This window comes from Gorilla gorilla, chromosome 1 (genome assembly GCF_029281585.2).
Source record: "Gorilla gorilla gorilla isolate KB3781 chromosome 1, NHGRI_mGorGor1-v2.1_pri, whole genome shotgun sequence".
Classification (NCBI taxonomy): domain Eukaryota; kingdom Metazoa; phylum Chordata; class Mammalia; order Primates; family Hominidae; genus Gorilla; species Gorilla gorilla.
In genome coordinates, this window is record NC_073224.2 from 154,128,510 (window position 1) to 154,146,747 (window position 18,238).

The 18,238-nt window shown below is 32.8% G+C and overlaps 1 protein-coding gene across 2 annotated transcripts in view; it reads left to right on the forward strand.

Annotated features, from left to right (window-relative positions):
- The window catches only part of COL24A1 (collagen type XXIV alpha 1 chain), a 417,618-nt gene that overhangs the window by 294,197 nt on the left and 105,183 nt on the right, over window positions 1-18,238 (forward strand). For both annotated transcript variants that reach the window (XM_063697321.1, XM_019023728.4), the window contains 5 exons: window positions 7,526-7,579; window positions 9,504-9,611; window positions 14,883-14,936; window positions 15,155-15,208; window positions 15,998-16,054. In XM_063697321.1, the coding sequence (XP_063553391.1) occupies window positions 7,526-7,579; window positions 9,504-9,611; window positions 14,883-14,936; window positions 15,155-15,208; window positions 15,998-16,054 (327 nt within the window). The remainder of the gene's footprint in view (window positions 1-7,525; window positions 7,580-9,503; window positions 9,612-14,882; window positions 14,937-15,154; window positions 15,209-15,997; window positions 16,055-18,238) is intronic.

The window sequence follows — 18,238 nt, forward strand, 5'->3', positions numbered from 1 at the left end:
AGCCTTATGGTAATACATGGAAAGTGTCTTCTCTATCACAGGACAGCTTTGTGTGCTAGGTGCTCCAGACTCAACTCATGAAATGTTAAAAGTTGGAAACAAGGAAAACAGAAAAATATTATTTTAAGGCATTCAGCCTTTGGGCATACAGACACCTGAGGCTGAACAGGCAAAGTCCTCATATTCAAAGAGGCAAGAAAGAAAACCATTTTACTAATTTTCAAATTTTGCCTTATTACAGTGGAGGTGGGGAAGAGTAGGAGGAAAGCAGTTTAGGGTTAGGAGGAGGGATTTAGAGACTTTGGTTTTTGGACGTGTAAAGTTTAAGATACCAAATAGAAATGCAAAGAGCTATCATTAGGTAGGGTAATCAGAAAGTCAGTGATGGAGTGAGAACAGGTGATATAATTAGGGAATCATTAGAATACAAATTTCTCAAAACCATACCATTAAATGGAAATTAATCAGTCTGCTCCTGAAAGACTTTTGGGTAAACAATGAAATTAAAGCAGAAATCAAGAAATTCTTTGAAACTAATGAAAACAGTGATACAACATACAAGAATCTCTGGGATACAGCTAAAGCAGTGTTAAGAGGAAAGTTTATAGCACCAAATACCTACCTACATTAAAAAGTTAGAAAAATATCTAATTAACAGCATAACATCACACCTAGAGGAACTAGAAAAACAGGAGCAAAACAAACCCAAAAGCTGAAATAACCAAAATCAGAGCTGAACTGAACAAAATGGAGATGAGAATAAAACATACAAAAGGTCAACAAAACCAAAACTTCATTTATTGAAAGAATAAATAAGATTTATAAACCATTAGCTAGACTAATAAAGAAAAACAGGCAGGGAGATGATCCAAATAAACACATTCAGAAATGACAAAGGGGATGTTACCATCAATACCACGGAAATGCAAAAAACCCTTAGAGTCTATTATGAACACCTCTCTGCACACAAACCAGAAAACCTAGAAGAAATTCATAAATTCCTGGAAACATACAACCTCCCAAGATTAAACCAGGAAGAAACTGAAACCCTGAGCAGACCAATAATGAGTTCTGAAATTGAATCAGTGACTTAGAAACCTACCAACCAGAAAAAGCCCAGGACCAGATTGACAGCCATATTCTACCAGAGCTATAAAGAAGAGCTGGTACCAATCCTACTGAAACCATTCCAAAAAATTGAATAGGAGGGATTCCTCCCTTATTCATTGCTTGAGGCCAGCATCATTCTGATATACAACAATAAAAAAAGAAGACTTCAGGTCAATATCCCTGTTGAACATAGATGCAAGAATCGATAACAAAATACTAGCAAACTGAATTTAGCAGCACACCAAAAAGCTAATCCATCATGATCAAGTAGGCTTTATTCCTGGGATGCAAGATTGGTTCAACATATGTAAATCAATAAATGTGATCCATCACATAAATATAACTAAAAACAAAAAACACATGATCATCTCAATAGGTACAGAAAAAGCTTTCAATAAAATTCAATGTGCCTTAATGTTAACCCTCAACAAACTTGACATTGAAAGTACATACCTCAAAATAATAACTGTCATCTATGACAAACCCACAGCCAATATTATACCTAATAGACAAAAGCTGGAAGCATTCTCCTTGAGAGATGGAACTCTCACCACTCCTACTTAATATAGTACTGGAACTCTCAGTCAGAGCAGTCAGACAAAAGAAAGAAATAAAAGGCATCCAAATAGGAAAAGAGGAAGTCAAACTCTTTGCAGATTATATGATTCTGTACCTAGAAAACCCCATAGTCTCTGTTCAAAGGCTCCTAGATCTGATAAACAACTTCAGCAAAGTTTCAGAATACAAAATCAATGTACAAAAATTAATAGCATTTCTATACACCAATAACATCCCAGCTGAGAAACAAATCAAGAATTTAATGCCACTCATAATAGCCACAAAAAGAATAAAATACCTACAAATATTTGGGAGGCCGAGGCAGGTGGAACACGCTGTCAAGAGATCAAGACCATCCCGGCCAACATGGTGAAACCCCTTCTCTACTAAAAATACAAAAATTAGCTGAGCGTGGTGGTGCACACCTTTAGTCCCAGCTACTCAGGAGGCTGAGGTGGGAGAATCGCTTGAACCCAGGAGGTGAGGTTGCAGTGAGCTGTGATCACACCACTGCACTCCAGCCTGGTGACAGAGCGAGACTTCATCTCAAAAAAAAAAAAAAAACCTAGGAATACAGTAACCAGGGAGGTGAAAGATCTCTACAATTAGAATTACAAGACACTGCTGAAAGAAATCAGAGGCAACACAAACAAATGTAAAAACCTTCTATGCTCATGGATAGGAAGAATCAATATTGGTAAAATGGCCATACTTCTCAAAAGCAATTTAAAGACTCAATGCCAGTCCTATCAGATTACCAAGAACATTTTTCACAGCATTAGCAAAAGCCATTCTAAAATTCTTATGGAATCAAAAAAGAGCCCAAATAGCCAAAGCAATCCTAAGTAAAAAGAATAGAGCTGGAGGCATCACAGTACCTGACTTCAAACTATACTACAAGGCTACAGTAACTAAAACAACATTGTACTGGTACAAAAACAGTTACACAGACCAATGAAACAGGTTAGAGAACCCAGAAATAAAGCCACACAACTACAACTATCTGGTCTTTGACAAAGCCGATAATAACAAGCAATGGGGAAAGTTTACCCTATTCAGTAGATGGTGCTGGGATAACTGGCTAGCCATATGCAGAAGATTGAAGCTGGACCCCTACCTTTTACCACATGCAAAAATCAATTTAAGATGGATTAAATACTTAAATGTAAAACCTAAAACTATAAAAACCTTAGAAGAGAACTTAGGGAATACTATTCTGGACATCAGCCCTTGCAAAGACTTCATGACAAAGATTCCAAAAGCAATTGCATCAAAAACAAAACTTGACAAATGAACCTAATTAAACTAAAGAGTTTCTGCACAGCAAAAGAAACTGTCAAAAGAGTAAACAGACAACCTAAGAACAGGAGACAGTATTTGCAAATTATGCATCCAACAAAGGTCTAATATCCAGAATCCATAAAGAACTTAAATCAATAAGCAAAAAACAAACAAACCCATTAAAAATGGGTAAAGGACTTGAACATACACTTCTCAAAAAAAAGACATACATTTGGCCATCAAGTATATGAAAAAATGCTCAATGTTGCTAATCATTAGAGAAATGCAAATCAAAACCACAATAAGATACCATCTCATACCAGTCAGAATGGCTGTTATTTAAAAGTCAAAAAATAACAGATGCTGGTGAAGTTGCAGAGAAAAGTGAACACTTATACACTGCTAGTGGGAATGTAAATTAGCTCAGCCACTGTGGAAAATAGTCTGGAGATTTCTCAAAGAACTTTAAAAGAACTACCATTCAACCCAGCAGTCCCATTACTGGGTATATACCCAAAGGAATATAAACTGTTCTACCATAAAGATGCATGCGCATTTATCTTCAGCGCAGCACCATTCACAATAGCAAAGACATGGAATCAACCTAGATCTCCATCAACAGTGGACTGGATAAAAAAAAAGTGGTATGTATACACCGTGGAATCCTATGGAGCCATAGAAAAAGAACAAGATCATGTCCTTAACAGCAACATGGATGCAGCTGGAGGCCATGATCCTAAGCAAATTAATGTGGGAACAGAAAACCAAATACCACATGTTCTCCTTAAGTTGGAGCTAAACCTTGAGTACACATGGACACAAAGAAAGGAACAATTAACATCAGGACCTACTTGAGAGTGAAGGGTGGGAGGAGGGTGAGGACTGAAAAACTGCCTATCAGGTATTATGCCGATTACCTAGGTGACAAAATTATCTGTACACCAAATCCATGTGACATATAATTTATCCACATAACAAACCTGCACATGTACCCCTTGAACCTAAAATAAAAGTTAGACAGAAAAAAATAAAACATAATACTGTGGTTACTGTGGCATGCGCCTGTACTTCCAGTAACTCGAGAGGCTGAGGTGAGTGGATTGCTTGATCCTAGGAGTTCAAGTCCCGCCTGGGCAACATAGCAAGACAATGTCTCTAAATAAATAAATAAAAGTAATATACAAAAATAGGTTCCATTCTTTTTCACCAGCAATGAGCAGTTAGATATTTTTAAATGCAATTTCCAACACAATTAGCCACAAAATTAAGTACCTAGCAATACATCTAAACAAAATATTTGTAAAAATGGTGTGGAAAATTGTGGAAAATTTTTACAATTAAAGAAATTATAATCATTTATTAAAGAACTAAATAAATGGACAGGTATTTTATATTCATGATAGGAAAACTCAATATTATAAAATTATCAATCTTCTCCTATATTAATGAATACACTTAATACAATTTCAATCAAAATCCCGATGGGAGTTTTAATAAAACTTGATTGATAAAAAGTGATTTTAAAATTTGTGTGGAAAACCAAAGGGCCAATATTAAGACAACTTTAAAGAATAAGTTGTGCAGAGGTGGGATGGTTGTGGAGGAGGTGGAAGAGAGAATCTGACCTATCTGATATAACTTATTATTGAAGCTAGAGTAATTAAGTTAGTGTCATACTCATTCACAAATAAACAAACAGACCAATGGAAATTGAAGATAATGTAGAATCAGATATAAGTATATTTTGAAACTTGATTTTTGATAAATTGATTATGCACTACAGATCTATAAGGAAATGAACAATTTAATAAATGGTACCAGTACAATTGGTTATCCAAATGAAAAAAAAAATACTCTCCCTCACACAAATGCGCACGTGCGCGCACACACACAAACACACACCCCGCAAAATTACATTCCAATTGATTAAAGGCTTAACTGTTAAAATCAAAATCTTAAAACTCTTGGGAGAACATTTAAGATAATATTTTATGACCTTATAAGGAAAGGGGAAGCAGTAAAGATTTCTTAAAACAAAGCACTAAAAGAAACAGAAAGAAAATATTAATGACTTTGACTGCATTAAAATTGCAAACTTGTGTTAGTCCAAAGTCATAATAAACAAGGTGAGAAAATAAGATACAAGCTGGGAGAAGAGATTTGTGATATATGGAATGAACAAAATATAAGTATGTATAAAAACAAATACATGTAACTAAATAAGACAGCCCAGTAGAATAACGGGCACAAGATAGGAACCAGAAATTCACATAGAGATATAGATGTCCGATAACTTTATGAGTAGCTATTCATTTTTCCATAATAACCAATAACATAAATTGAAATGATAACATCATTCTGCACCCATTTTAAGTCTCATACGATCAAGCATTATAGGAAATATGGAGTAAGTGGAACTCTTAAACATTGCCATTGAGGATGTAAATTGGCAAAATCACTTTGGAGAACAATTTGACAATATCTGATATGCTTGAAGATGCATATATCCTACAACCCAGCAATTCAATTCCAGGGTGCATACCCTATAAAAACTCTTGACATGAGCACATAGAGACAAGAACAGGGTGTTTATTCCAGCATTGTCTGTAATAGCAAAAGAAAGCCACCAAACATTAACCAATGGGAAAAATACTTAAGTTGTGGTTTGATAATAACATGGAATCCTGTAGCATTTTTTTAAGTAAATGAATTAAAGACACAGTAATTTCAAAACAAAAATGTGTTAAAAAGAAGTTTCAGGAGAACACATAAAGTATGATACCGCTTTTTAAAAATTTTTAAAGATACAAAATACATATTACTTGGGGATACAAATGGAGTAAAATTATTAAGAAATGTGTAGGAACAATAAAATTCAAGACAATGATTGCACCTGAGTAGGGAAAAAGGGTGATGAGTTTGGATAAGTATATGTTTAATGTGGGGCTTCAATTATATGTATATATATATGTGGATATATATATATACACATACACATAGACATACACATATATTGGTTCTATTTCTTCAAGTAGATGTAGGTAAACGGGCTTTCATTGTACCTTTTAACATCTTTACATGTACTTAAATATTGTGTAATACACTTTTAATAAACAGCAGAAGTTAATAACGACTAGCATATTTTGAGCTCTTCATCATAAGTCTAGTCCTTTCTAAAGTTTACATGCATTCTCTTATTTGCTCTTAGTCTTTGAAGAGGTTCTTTTATACCTCTTTTATTTAACAGGAATCTGAGGCCTTTAGAAATTAAATAATCTACCTACGACTGTATAGGTAGGTGTTAGGTGCCAGAGCCAGAATATGAAATGGGAGCAGTCTGACTTTTAAAAGCTCACACCTTTAATCTCTATGAAGATTAATCAGCCTCTTTTTGAAAGGCCTCATTAACTTCAAAGAAGTCCTCAGGCTAGTGCAACTACAATTTCTACCTCTGGATGCAGCTATAACTACAGCAATAGAGCACAACAGCTTTGGCCTCTAAATTCAGTGATTTTCTGAGGCTAGAAGAGCATTTGCTCAGGAGCACAGGGTATGAGTCATTTCCTTAGGTATCTGTTTATTCGTTCAACAAATATTTATCTAGAGCCTACATAGCACAGTGGTAAACCACAAGTTATTTCTTGTCTACATCATTTTTGCAATTTGCCAAGCTTTTGGGACACAAATTTGAGATTTCCATTTTCATTTCCAGCAAATGCAGGGAATGTTGTGATTAATTATTAGCCATTTTAGAACTTGCAACCTGGCTTACTGTGGAACTCGCTTAAGCCTAACCATTGTTTACCTGAAAATTCATATAGTGCCCCACTTTTACTTAAAAAAAAAAAGTGTATATTGAAAACTTTTAATATACTTTTAGCTACACAAAGGACAAATTGAAATGAAAATATTATTTTTAAGTTTTATATGATTACCTCCTTTTTCTCTCTGTATTTCCTTCTTTTTTTCACAGATCAACGAATATCTCTTTAACTCTTTCTACTCCAGTGAGATTTTGAGATTTTCCTTGACCACGTACTAGACACATTGAAATTTTCCTTGACCATGTACTAGATGTGTTTTATACTCTGTACTTTCTTTCATATGTGTGTGGAGACTTCATTGGATAGGCAGAAGTCCTGTACTTTCCACAAGATGCTGAGCTCCCAGTAGCTGATAGAAATGCTGAGATGGATGCCTTTGGGTTTATACTTTTTTATTTTTGTTAAACATGTTTTACAGCCTGTGACATAGAAGGCATGGGTTAACTTTAATTACATTCTCTCTAATTAAAATGGGTATACTGAATCTAAGTAATGTTCCACCAGAATAATGAACAGTGTAATTAAGACTCTCTTGGCCAGTTTGTGCGTGTGAACTTTATAGCTAATAACAGCTGCACCTCTAAGTCATTGTGACCTCTTTTTAAATGATACAAACCTAATAATGTGAAAACTAACCCTCATTTTTACTTCTCGTCCAATCCAATCCAGTGATTATCTGATAGAAGTATTCAAATACTCCATCTCATCTTTTCTTTAACCATTTATTTCCTTTTTTATATTGAATATTTTAGGGACCTGAAGGAATTGTGGGAATTCCAGGGCAAAGAGGTCGTCCAGGAAAAAAGGTAATTTTTTACATCTTCTTATGCAGGTTTTCTTTCTTCTGATGTGCCCAGAACTCCGTAGACTGCTGTAATGTTTTTAATTTGAACTAGATAGTAAAGTAGTAAAGAATTATAAATGTTGCTTTAAAAGATACATTTATATAAATTAATATTTAATTTCAGTTAGGAGTACTTATTATCGTGATTATTTGAAGGCAAATTTTCCATTTTGTAGTTTGTAAAAAATTTTGGCTTTTCCTTCTTTCTCTTGTTTGCCAAAAATTCTTTTAGTAGACCATGGGCAAGAAGAAAGATAAAAGGAAAATACTATACCATTTGCGCTTTTCAATGACAACTTTAGTAAAGTATTTGAGGGAAGAGAATGTAACTATAATTATTTGTTGTCAATGTGTTTTTCTAAGTTGGTTTTATTTTTTCCATGTATGAAGAACTACAAATCAAGAATATTTTTATTTGCTTACTTTATATTTTACTAAAAAATTGGTTGTATTTATAAAATTTTAGTACATTATAAAGAAAATGTATATTTATATAAATATGGAATCAATCTATTCAAATATTGATGAAACATAGAAATGGTTTTCCCATTGGACTATGACATTTTAGAATTATTTATTATAATTAACTTTAAATCACACCATATTTTGATTTCCAGAATCCAATTCTAGCATTCCTGCTGATATATACCTAATCAGTCTTTCTCAGAATTTTTAGACAATAGATAGGGGTAATGATGAAGAGAAATGAATGAGGTAACATTTAATTGCCATTCTTATCCATTAAAAATAATTCCAATATTGAAGTTTCTTTCCTCATATATAGTGTTATGTATAAAATCAACATTCATAGTGAGACAGTGCAAGTCTTTGTATAATAACAACCTGCACCCCTGGAAAAATAAAATAAAGCCTCTTAACTGTTATGAATCCCAAAAATTTCCTGTCCAACTGTGTTCACAGTAGTTTTTATTTGTGTCTTCTTGTTTATCAATAATAGAACAGGTTGGTTCTCACTTAGGAAAATGAAGAATAACACAATGTTGTTTAAGAGCAGCTATATTTTGGTGCTAAAGAAAGGTCAGTTTGTTGGCCGGGCGCAGTAGCTCACACCTGTAATCCCAGCACTTTGGGAGGCCGAGGTGGGCGGATCGCTTGAAGTCAGAAGATTGAAACCAGCCTGGCCAATATGGTGAAACCCTGTCTCTGCTAAAACTACAAAAATTAACTGGACGTGGTGATGGGTGCCTGTAATCCCAGCTACTTGGGAGGCTGAGGCAGGAGAATCGCATGAATCCAGGAGGCAGAGGTTGCAGTGAACTGAGATCTTGCCACTGCATTCCAGCCTAGGTGATATAGTGAGACTTGGTCTCAAAAACAACAACAACAAAAAAGAAAAGTCAGTGTGTCTAATAGAAAACAGAAGATAATTAGTTTTCTGAAAGATGTAAAGTGAAGTAAAAATGTTACAGATTTTTCAAGGCATACTCCAAGCCAATGAGTGATGATCCTGAATGTACAGAACTGCACACTGGAGCTCTTTTTGTATTGAACAGACCTTGTTGCACTGAAATTCTCTATAGAAACAGACTTTCCAAAGAGCTTATGATTTCTTATAGTAACAACACATACATGCATACTTACATACATATATAGCAAAATTAAAAAGTAAAAAACGGTTATTTGGATTCAACATGAGCACCAGATGCCCCCTGCTTGTTTGGTCAAAAATTTTTTTTTATCTTTTTCCAAAATTACTTTTATTTTTAAAATAACTTATATAGTGATGGTATGTTATTGTTGTTAATGGTGATCTGTAATACTGTTAACCAGATAATCCTCAGGAGCTATTCAGGAATATGATATAGTTAATTAATCTAAGTATAAATTTTTTTCTTGCTTTTCTCTCTTAATAATGTCATCCACAGGGTGATAAAGGACAAATAGGACCCACAGGAGAAGTTGGAAGCAGAGGTCCTCCTGGAAAAACTGGGAAAAGTGGTCCTAAGGGTGCCAGAGGAACTAGAGGTGCTGTGGTCAGTATTTGACTTGCTTCCAGAACTGAGTCACTGTGAATGGGAAAGAAATGTATCCATGCCCTTAAAGTTTCATCCCTTGATTAGCTTTACAGAGAAAGCAATAGTTCCATTGAAAATAATCTACCTCCATGGGATGTGGAGAATTGTAAGCATTCCACAGTACTTAAACGGCTTAGTGGTTTCTGGACATGAAAAAGGAAAGAGAAAAAAATGAAAATGGAAATAAAATATGAAATGAGGTTTTAAAAAGTAAGATTATAACTCCTAACCAAACTAGGAAATTTTATATGGCCAGCACTTAAAATTGGGATTTAGTATCTGTATAAAACTATGCTGTCATGGTTGACAAATTGCTCTGAAAATTAGGTTTACTTGAAATGGATTTTCTTTTTCTGGTTGGAAACAAACCTGCTTTATTTGGATATTATTTTTCTAACCAATTGTGATAAATCTAACATCTATTTTTATCTTTAATCTTTCTCAGGAACTTTGCATGATGTTAGGAACAAGTATAGCATGATACTTATGAACTCACATATTAGCAAAATTATATTGCGAATGTATTTAGACCTGTTCTGAAAGTCACAGCATGAAAGAGATGCAAAATATTTAAAAGATTATCTAATTGAGTCTTCTGTTTCATAAGCTTTTTTACAAAATGCATGCGTATTTCCATTTAGTGTAGTCTCCATTTAAATGTCACAAGTGCTAGACTTTTCACTAAGGCTTTTTAGAGATCACTGCATAATCCATTTGTTGTCTGAGGAAAGTTTGCCTCAGGCTTATTTTCGGTATTCCATTCCTTACTGTGATCTAGGCCTTTCTTACTTTCTTTTATTTAAATTACTAGCATTTCTCTGTCTTTGACCTGTATACAAAAACATTTTATAATGTTATTAATTTTTTAATTTGACACGTTCCCAACCTACCTTCCCAAGAGGTTTCATCAAATTTACACTCCCACCATCAACATTTCGTATTACTTCTTTTGATGTTCGCCAATCTGATAAGTGAGAATGTGTATTGCGTTTTTTCTATTTACACTTTCCCAATTGCACTTTTTTCTTATGGAAGTTGCCTGTTCATATATACTGCACATTAGATTGTTGCCTTTTTCTTATTGATTTGCAATCACTCCTTATATGCTTAAAATATTAATATATTTTTGTTAAATATGTTACAAAATATATTACAAATGCTTTTCTTTCTGCAATTTATCTTTTAATTTTGTATATCTTTTGCTGTACAGATCATTTTAATTTTTATATAGTCAAACTTGTCAGTCTTTTCCCTTTCAGTTTCTGTGTTTTATTTTATTAGAAATGCCTTCCCTACCTAAAGTATATAAGAATATTCTTCCATATTCTTCTAATACTTTTATAACTTTATTTTTACCTTAACTCTTTAAGATGTATGGAGGTTTTTGGTTTTTTTTGTGGGTATTTTTTTATATAAGGTGTAGAAGACTAAGTTTATTTTTTCCAAACTTATAGACAGTTGTTCCAATTCTATTTATTGAGTGGTCAGTCTGTTTTCTGCTTTTCTGAAATGCTTCCCTTACCATAAACTGAATTCTCAAATATTCATTAGTCTGTTTTTCTTCTACTTTATTCTCTGAATCTAGTAGTCTATTTCTGGGTCAATACCACACTATTTTACTTACTATACTATTGTGATACCTTCTGTTAGGGCAAATACTTCATAATTCATTTTACAAAAAAGTTTGGCTCTTGCTATGATTTCCTCTTTCACGTGAACTTTCAATTTCCTTCAATGCTGAATCTTGCTATAAACACCATATGTCTTTTTATTTACTCATATCTGCTTACATAGTCATCAATAAAATATTTCCCTTATCTCTGTTCTTTAATCTTTCTTGTTAAGTTTATTCTTAGTCTTTTTGTTTTTTGTTTTGCTTTGCTTTTGAGTTTTATTCTCAGTGTTAATATAATCCTTTTTCTGTTACATCAACTTAGTGGTGCTGTTGGTGCTATTATATTTTGATCTTATATCCACTTTAACGAATGTAGATGATTCTCATAGGGATTCTTTAGGTAAATAATATTGCCTCCCCTTATTTGCTTCTCTGAATTACTACATTGATTAGAACTTCTACTATAGCAGTGAATAGAAGTCATGATGAAGAAAACCTTGTCTTGTGGGCCTGTCTTTAGTGAAAATGCTTCTAATGCTTATAATATCAAGTGTTGTTTACAGTTGTTTTTTAGATATACCATTTATTTGTTTAAAGAAATTTCTTTTCATTCTTAAATGAGAGTTTTGACCAAGAGTAGATGTTGAATTTTATCAAATCCTTTTACAACATTTTTTTAGATAATCCCATAGTAGATGTTGAATTTTATCAAATCCTTTTACAACATTTGTTTAGATAAACCCATGCTTTCTCTCCTTTGTTTGTAAATATAAGAAAATTCCTTCGTAGATTTCCAAAAGTTGAATCAACCATGAGTTCCTAGGATAAATCTTACTTAGGTATAATTATATTATTATTTTAATGCAAATAGATTTCATTTTTTAACATTTTATTTAAGAGTTTTATTTTAGCTTATTGAATGTAGTTTACCTTAAGAGTTTTGCATTTGTATTTGTAAGCAAAGTAGGCCTATTTCTTCATTCCATCGTTCTTCATTCCATCCTTTTTTAATGTATACTATCATTGATTGGATTTAGGCATAAGTGTTAAGCAAGTCATATAAAATGGGTTGGTAAATTTTTCATATTTTTCTGTGCTCTGTAACAGTATGGAACATAGATATTGTGTCTGTTCTCCAAAGGTTTTATAAAACTTGCTATTAAAACAATCTGAGCCGAATGTTATTTTATTAGCAGTAGATCTTTGGCTTTCTTTTCAAATTTTGTATCTTCTGAAATAAATTTTTGAAATTTTTTCTCAAAAATTATCAATTTCAACTAGATTTCCATATTTAGTAAGTGAAACTTGAAATGAATATTTTCTTATAATTAATTTTTTTTCCTTTGGTTATGTCCTTCTTGTTTCTAATGTTGTTTTATCGTGTTTACTCTTTGCCATGATCAGATTTGCCAAATATTTTGCTCTTTTATTAGTCAGTTCAAAGTGTCTACTTTGTTTTTCAGTCAACTTTTTAAAATGGTTTTCTGATTCACTAATTTCTGATTCAATATTAATCTCTTCTTGAATTAAATGTCTGGCCCATTTATTTTATTTATTTAATAAATGCATTATGAAGCTACCTGTCCCTTTTGAGTGCCACTTTGGCCATATTCCCATATTTTTATGTTTGTGTTTTTACCATCATTTACTTATAAATAGCTTGCAATTTCAGAGTTTATTTTCTCCTGGACAAGAGTTATCTTAAAGGATCTTTCTTTTTCAGTAGATTTTTAATTTTTATTGCTCATTTTTAATTCCATTGCATTATAGCCAGAGGATGTGACCTATATGATTTCTGCTTTGAGGAAATTTACTAAAATTTTCTTTGAGGACTACTATATTCAAGTTTTGTCAAAAGATTCCTTTTTCTCTTTTCTTTTCTTTCTTTCTTTATTTCTTTTCCTTTTTTGGGGCTAATAAACAGTCCTAAGTATTTCTGTTAAATCAAGTTGTTAGCTAAGCTACTTAAATCCTTATAGCTTTCTTACTGTTTTTTTTCGTGCTATTTGAGTCATTGATTTCTGAAAACAGATTTTGAGATCTGTTCATCACATTTTCTCCCCACTTATTTTTGGGAGGTTACGTATTTTGCATATATATTTTAGGTACATTAAGGTTCATTTTTTCTTTTATGAATTGCATATTTTATTTCTTGTTATGTTGGCTCTAGAGTCACTTGAGTCAGCAGCAGCCTTTAGCATTGTCTGCTTTTGGGGCAACAGTTTCCACACGCATTCACTTATCTTCTAGGCAAATGCAATCATCAGTTACCCAGCACAAGTAGAATAGGAATACCTGACTCCTTTCCCCAGTTAGTCACCTGAACCTATCCTGCCCCTTCAATGTCTTGATTTCAGCATTTGAAATTTCCTTGAGACTACTTGCACATCTGCAATGATTTTTTTCTTTGCATATTTTCAGCCCTAATTTTCTGTCTCAAATTACAAAATTTTGGTCCACTGATGATGTTTACTTATTTTCCAGTGTTGTTATTACAAATAAATACCTTTCTTTTCTCTCTCTCTTTTGATGGATGAGACTATTGAAGCAAGCATGTGTCATTCAGCCATCTTGAGCTAATGAATACCGAGTAGTTACATTCTATTCTAGATTACTCACGTAGGTAATGGCTGAATTCTTATTGATGTTTTAAAATTAATTTTGTGCAATTCCTTTTTTAGACTGAAACTTGTTCTTATCTGGATGAGTCTAAATTTACTGATCAATGGTTAATAGTTGCAATGTGAACATTTTTAGAGCTGGGAATTTAAAGAAATCATCAAATATAGTGAAGCACTATGATTAAATGGGAAATACTATATATGCAGAATCAAGAGACTTAGTTCTAGTATGATATTTGGCAAGTCACATACCTATTCTGTGCCTTAATTTTCCCATCTTCTATTTGTTTTGAGACTCAAATAGGAGAGTCAATATGGAATCTTTTTGCTAATATGAAATATAGGACTTTTTCAGTTTTTTTTGTTTTTTTTTTTTTTACTTTTTCAATTGTCTGAGCAATCTATTCAGTAGGCTAAGGGCATTTGCTGATTAGTCTTTGACTTACATGGTTTCACCATCTATAAAATATTGATAATAAGAGTAATCATAGGGTAACTCTTACATGTAAGTTGTCAACCATTTCCCTTTTAATAACTTTGACGAGGACTAAAACCATATTCATCATAGCATCTGAAACTAACAATGAGTATGGACTTCTGGATCCCATAGTGACAATGTCAAAAACTCTCAGGTTGCACTCTCTAATATTCAGTGACCCACATCTGGCACAAACTTTGACAGATGTAAACCACATTTCCAATAATTTGTTAGGGAGCAGCAGGATTCTGACAACTGAAAGTATTTTTTTAATATGATTAAGGATGTTTATATCAGAAGTAAACCAAAAAGACATTTGTTGCAGAACTTTTTGTGTTTCAGAAAAAAAAATAGACAAAAGTTGGAGGGTTATTTTTTGCTTTCCTATTTCAAACTAGGTAAATTTCAACCATGAAAAATCTAAAGGTAACAATTTAAACAATAGGAGTACAAGTCTAATGATTTAAACAATTCTTTACTTTCTCTCTCTGACTAATATTTACTTTGTTTTTTAGGGACATTTAGGATTGATGGGACCTGATGGAGAACCAGGAATTCCAGGGTACAGGGTAAGTATTTCTAATTGAAAAAATATATTCACATGAAAACATTTTTATTAAAGATGATATCCCAAATATGCAAATTAAGATGAAATCTCTCTGATAAACCTTTCTAACATATTTAGGTCTCATCCTCCTAGACAGTGAATCCTATTTTTCCTTTCAGAATAATGCAGTATCTAATATCTAGGTAGAGCATGTATAAATGTCTACTTCTCCTTTCGTAGGGCCATCAGGGCCAACCAGGACCCTCTGGATTGCCAGGACCTAAAGGAGAAAAGGTTTGTGTATATATTGGCTTTTTAATCTTAAAGTTAAACATTGAGTTCATGACTTATTCCTGAAAGACTGCATGGAAAAATTTTCAAGGAATAAAAGAAGCACTTTTAAAGTTGAAAATTTTACTAATTCTGGAAGAAAAAAATAAATATCAAGGAGCTAAAATTTAAATAAATTATTAAAATATCTTCCATGGGTTGTTTCAAGACTGAGCTGAAATAATATATGTGAAAATATTTGTAGAGCTTTGTAAGAGTAAAATTAATTATTTAAAGAAATTGTAAGGCTCTAGATTAAATGATTAATTATAGTACATTTATATTAGAGTCTTTGGGGCAGGAGAGTCAGGATCAAGTGATCTTGACTGTTGCCCAGGTTGGACTCAAACCAAGCAAGCAATCCTCCCACCCCAGGCTCCTAAGTAGCAGGCATGACAGATGAGTACCACTGCACCTGGCTCATTTATATTAAAGATTAAAATTTTTTGATGATTTAGGAATAACTACAGCAGTATTCTTAATTTATGATATCATTGAAATCTGACACTTTAAGAAAATTCCTGAGCTGCTTCTTATATAATTAAAGGAGATTGATACCTCCAAGAAGAACCCTGTACAAATTACAACTCTGTATAAAATATCATAGGCTTAGTTTCTTACATCAAAGTTTTCCACTTAAAAAAAGATAACATCAAACTGCATTTTCTAATATACTTAAAAATAATAGGTTGTGTGTTTTTGATGTTTATTTTATTTATTGAGTTTTGTTTATAAATCATTATTTCATTTTAGGGCTACCCAGGAGAAGATAGCACAGTCCTAGGACTACCTGGGCCTCGAGGTGAACCAGTAGGTCTTTTTCTGAAATAATTCTAGTTATTCAAGATAAAATACAGTTATATAATAGATTCACAACACCAATTAAATCTTTTCAAGGAGTTTTATTTTGTTAGTTTTATAACATGGTTTGATAGGAGGGTGATATTTACGGTCACAAAATTTAAATGATATTAAAGTCTTTAATATGAAAAATATGCAGGTCACATTTTAGCATAATATATAGGGTTAATATAGTGACTTCCCAAATCTAACTTTCTGCATTGAAGGCATGATAACAACTTTTACAAAGATTGTCAGAAAACTTATACACTCTAGACATTTTAGGATACATATTTCTGTAATTATCACATTCAGATTTATTTCTAAATATTAAAAAAATCTTATCTATATACTTCTTATAGCAGTTTACACACAGTTGCCAAGTGATTTCAAAACCCCTCTAAGGAGTTATTAGAACCAATAACCTTTAAAGATTACTGATCTATAGCCTTCTTATTAAACATTTTAAGGGTTAACTATAACCATGGTCTCTAAAAAGTAGCTATTATAGCTTTATTTGAATAACTGTCTCTGTGTTCATGTTTGACTAAAACAATGTCTAAAGACCATATGTAAATTAAATGGATTAAATGAAAATTTTTAGTTCATAGAAATAAATATTATATAATTGGCTATATTTTCCATTTCTCACATAGTATTATATAGAGTAAAACAATCTTAAGGCACAAGGATCAGAATATGTAGTCATTCCTGATATTTTGACCTGGCTCTTTGGAGATGGTTGAAAGTTATACTTTGTTTTAGAAATAGACAAGAAAGATTCTAATTTTTCTGATTAAATCAAGCCATCTCATATAGAGGCAATAGATATATAGGTATCTAAAGGAATATGTAAGTTTCTTTATCAAATAATATTCTAGTCTCTCTAAACCACTAAGAGAGGGAAATATATGGAAATAATGTAAAAAATCTTAAAGCAAATGGAAAAAACTTGGCAAAAGGAGTATAGTAGTGGTTGTTTTTCCCAGATTTAGGTATGCCAGGATCAAAGAATGCCACCTAAAATGTAATAAATATATTAAAAGACTAGCATAACAATAGTAGTTTTATCCAGTAGACACGGGACAGGCATGAAACTTAAACCACAAAGATTCTAAATAATTAAAGCAGAGTCAGAGATTGTAGTGTTGACGTGTCTCTTACCTTTGTCCACGTAAGAGTAAATTAAAATTTGTCGATTAATGCTCTATAATAAATCCTATGCTTTTCCAACTAATTTCAATTTAAGTTTTTGTTCAGATGGTAGGTCCTAGTGGGTGCTGATATTTCTATTTCATTTTATAGTAGATAATTTGATGATTTATTATATTAAAGATTTTCTATTAGAAATATTCAGGAAAAGTAAGTCTGAGTTTATTAGATAATTTTTGGCTTAAGGATTAAAATTAATAAGTATAATTTTTTAGGTTAATTTATGTCTTGAGAATTAAAAATTTCACAATAGACTTATTCTGAGACTGTGTCTCCCTCTGTTGCCCAGGCTGGAGTGCTGGCTCACTGCAGCCTCAAACACCTGGGCTAAGTGATCCTCCCACCTCCCAAGTAGCTGGGACTGCAGGCTCGTGCCACCAGGGCCAGCTAATTTTTATTTATTATTTTTTAATTTTTTTTAGAGACAGGGTCTCTCTCTGTTGCCTAGGCTGGTCTCAAACCCTTGAGCTCAAGCGATCCTCCTATCTCAGCCTCCCACAGTGCTGGGATTACAGGCATGAGCTACCACACCCAGCCAACAGTAGACTTTCTCATGAAGAATGGTAAAGTAGGATTTACTATTTAAATCCCTTTTAAAAGATCACTTAAATATAATCTTTTGTAATTAATGGAATTATGTACTGAACTGTCCTGCTTAAATCTTTTTCAATCATTTTAACATTTAGTAAAAAAGTAAGTTACTTGGGCATCATTTATAACATACTGTACTAATTGAAACATTTTGTTGTTTTGTTGTTGCTGTTGCTGCTGTTGTTGTTTGTAACAGGGTCTCACTCTGTTGCCCAGGCTGGAGAGCAGTGGTGCAAACATGACTCACTGCAGTCTCAACCTCCTGGGCTCAAGTGTTCCCCCTGCTTCAGCTCCCAAGTAGCTGGGACTATAGTCACATACCACCATGCCTGGCTAATTTTTACATTATTT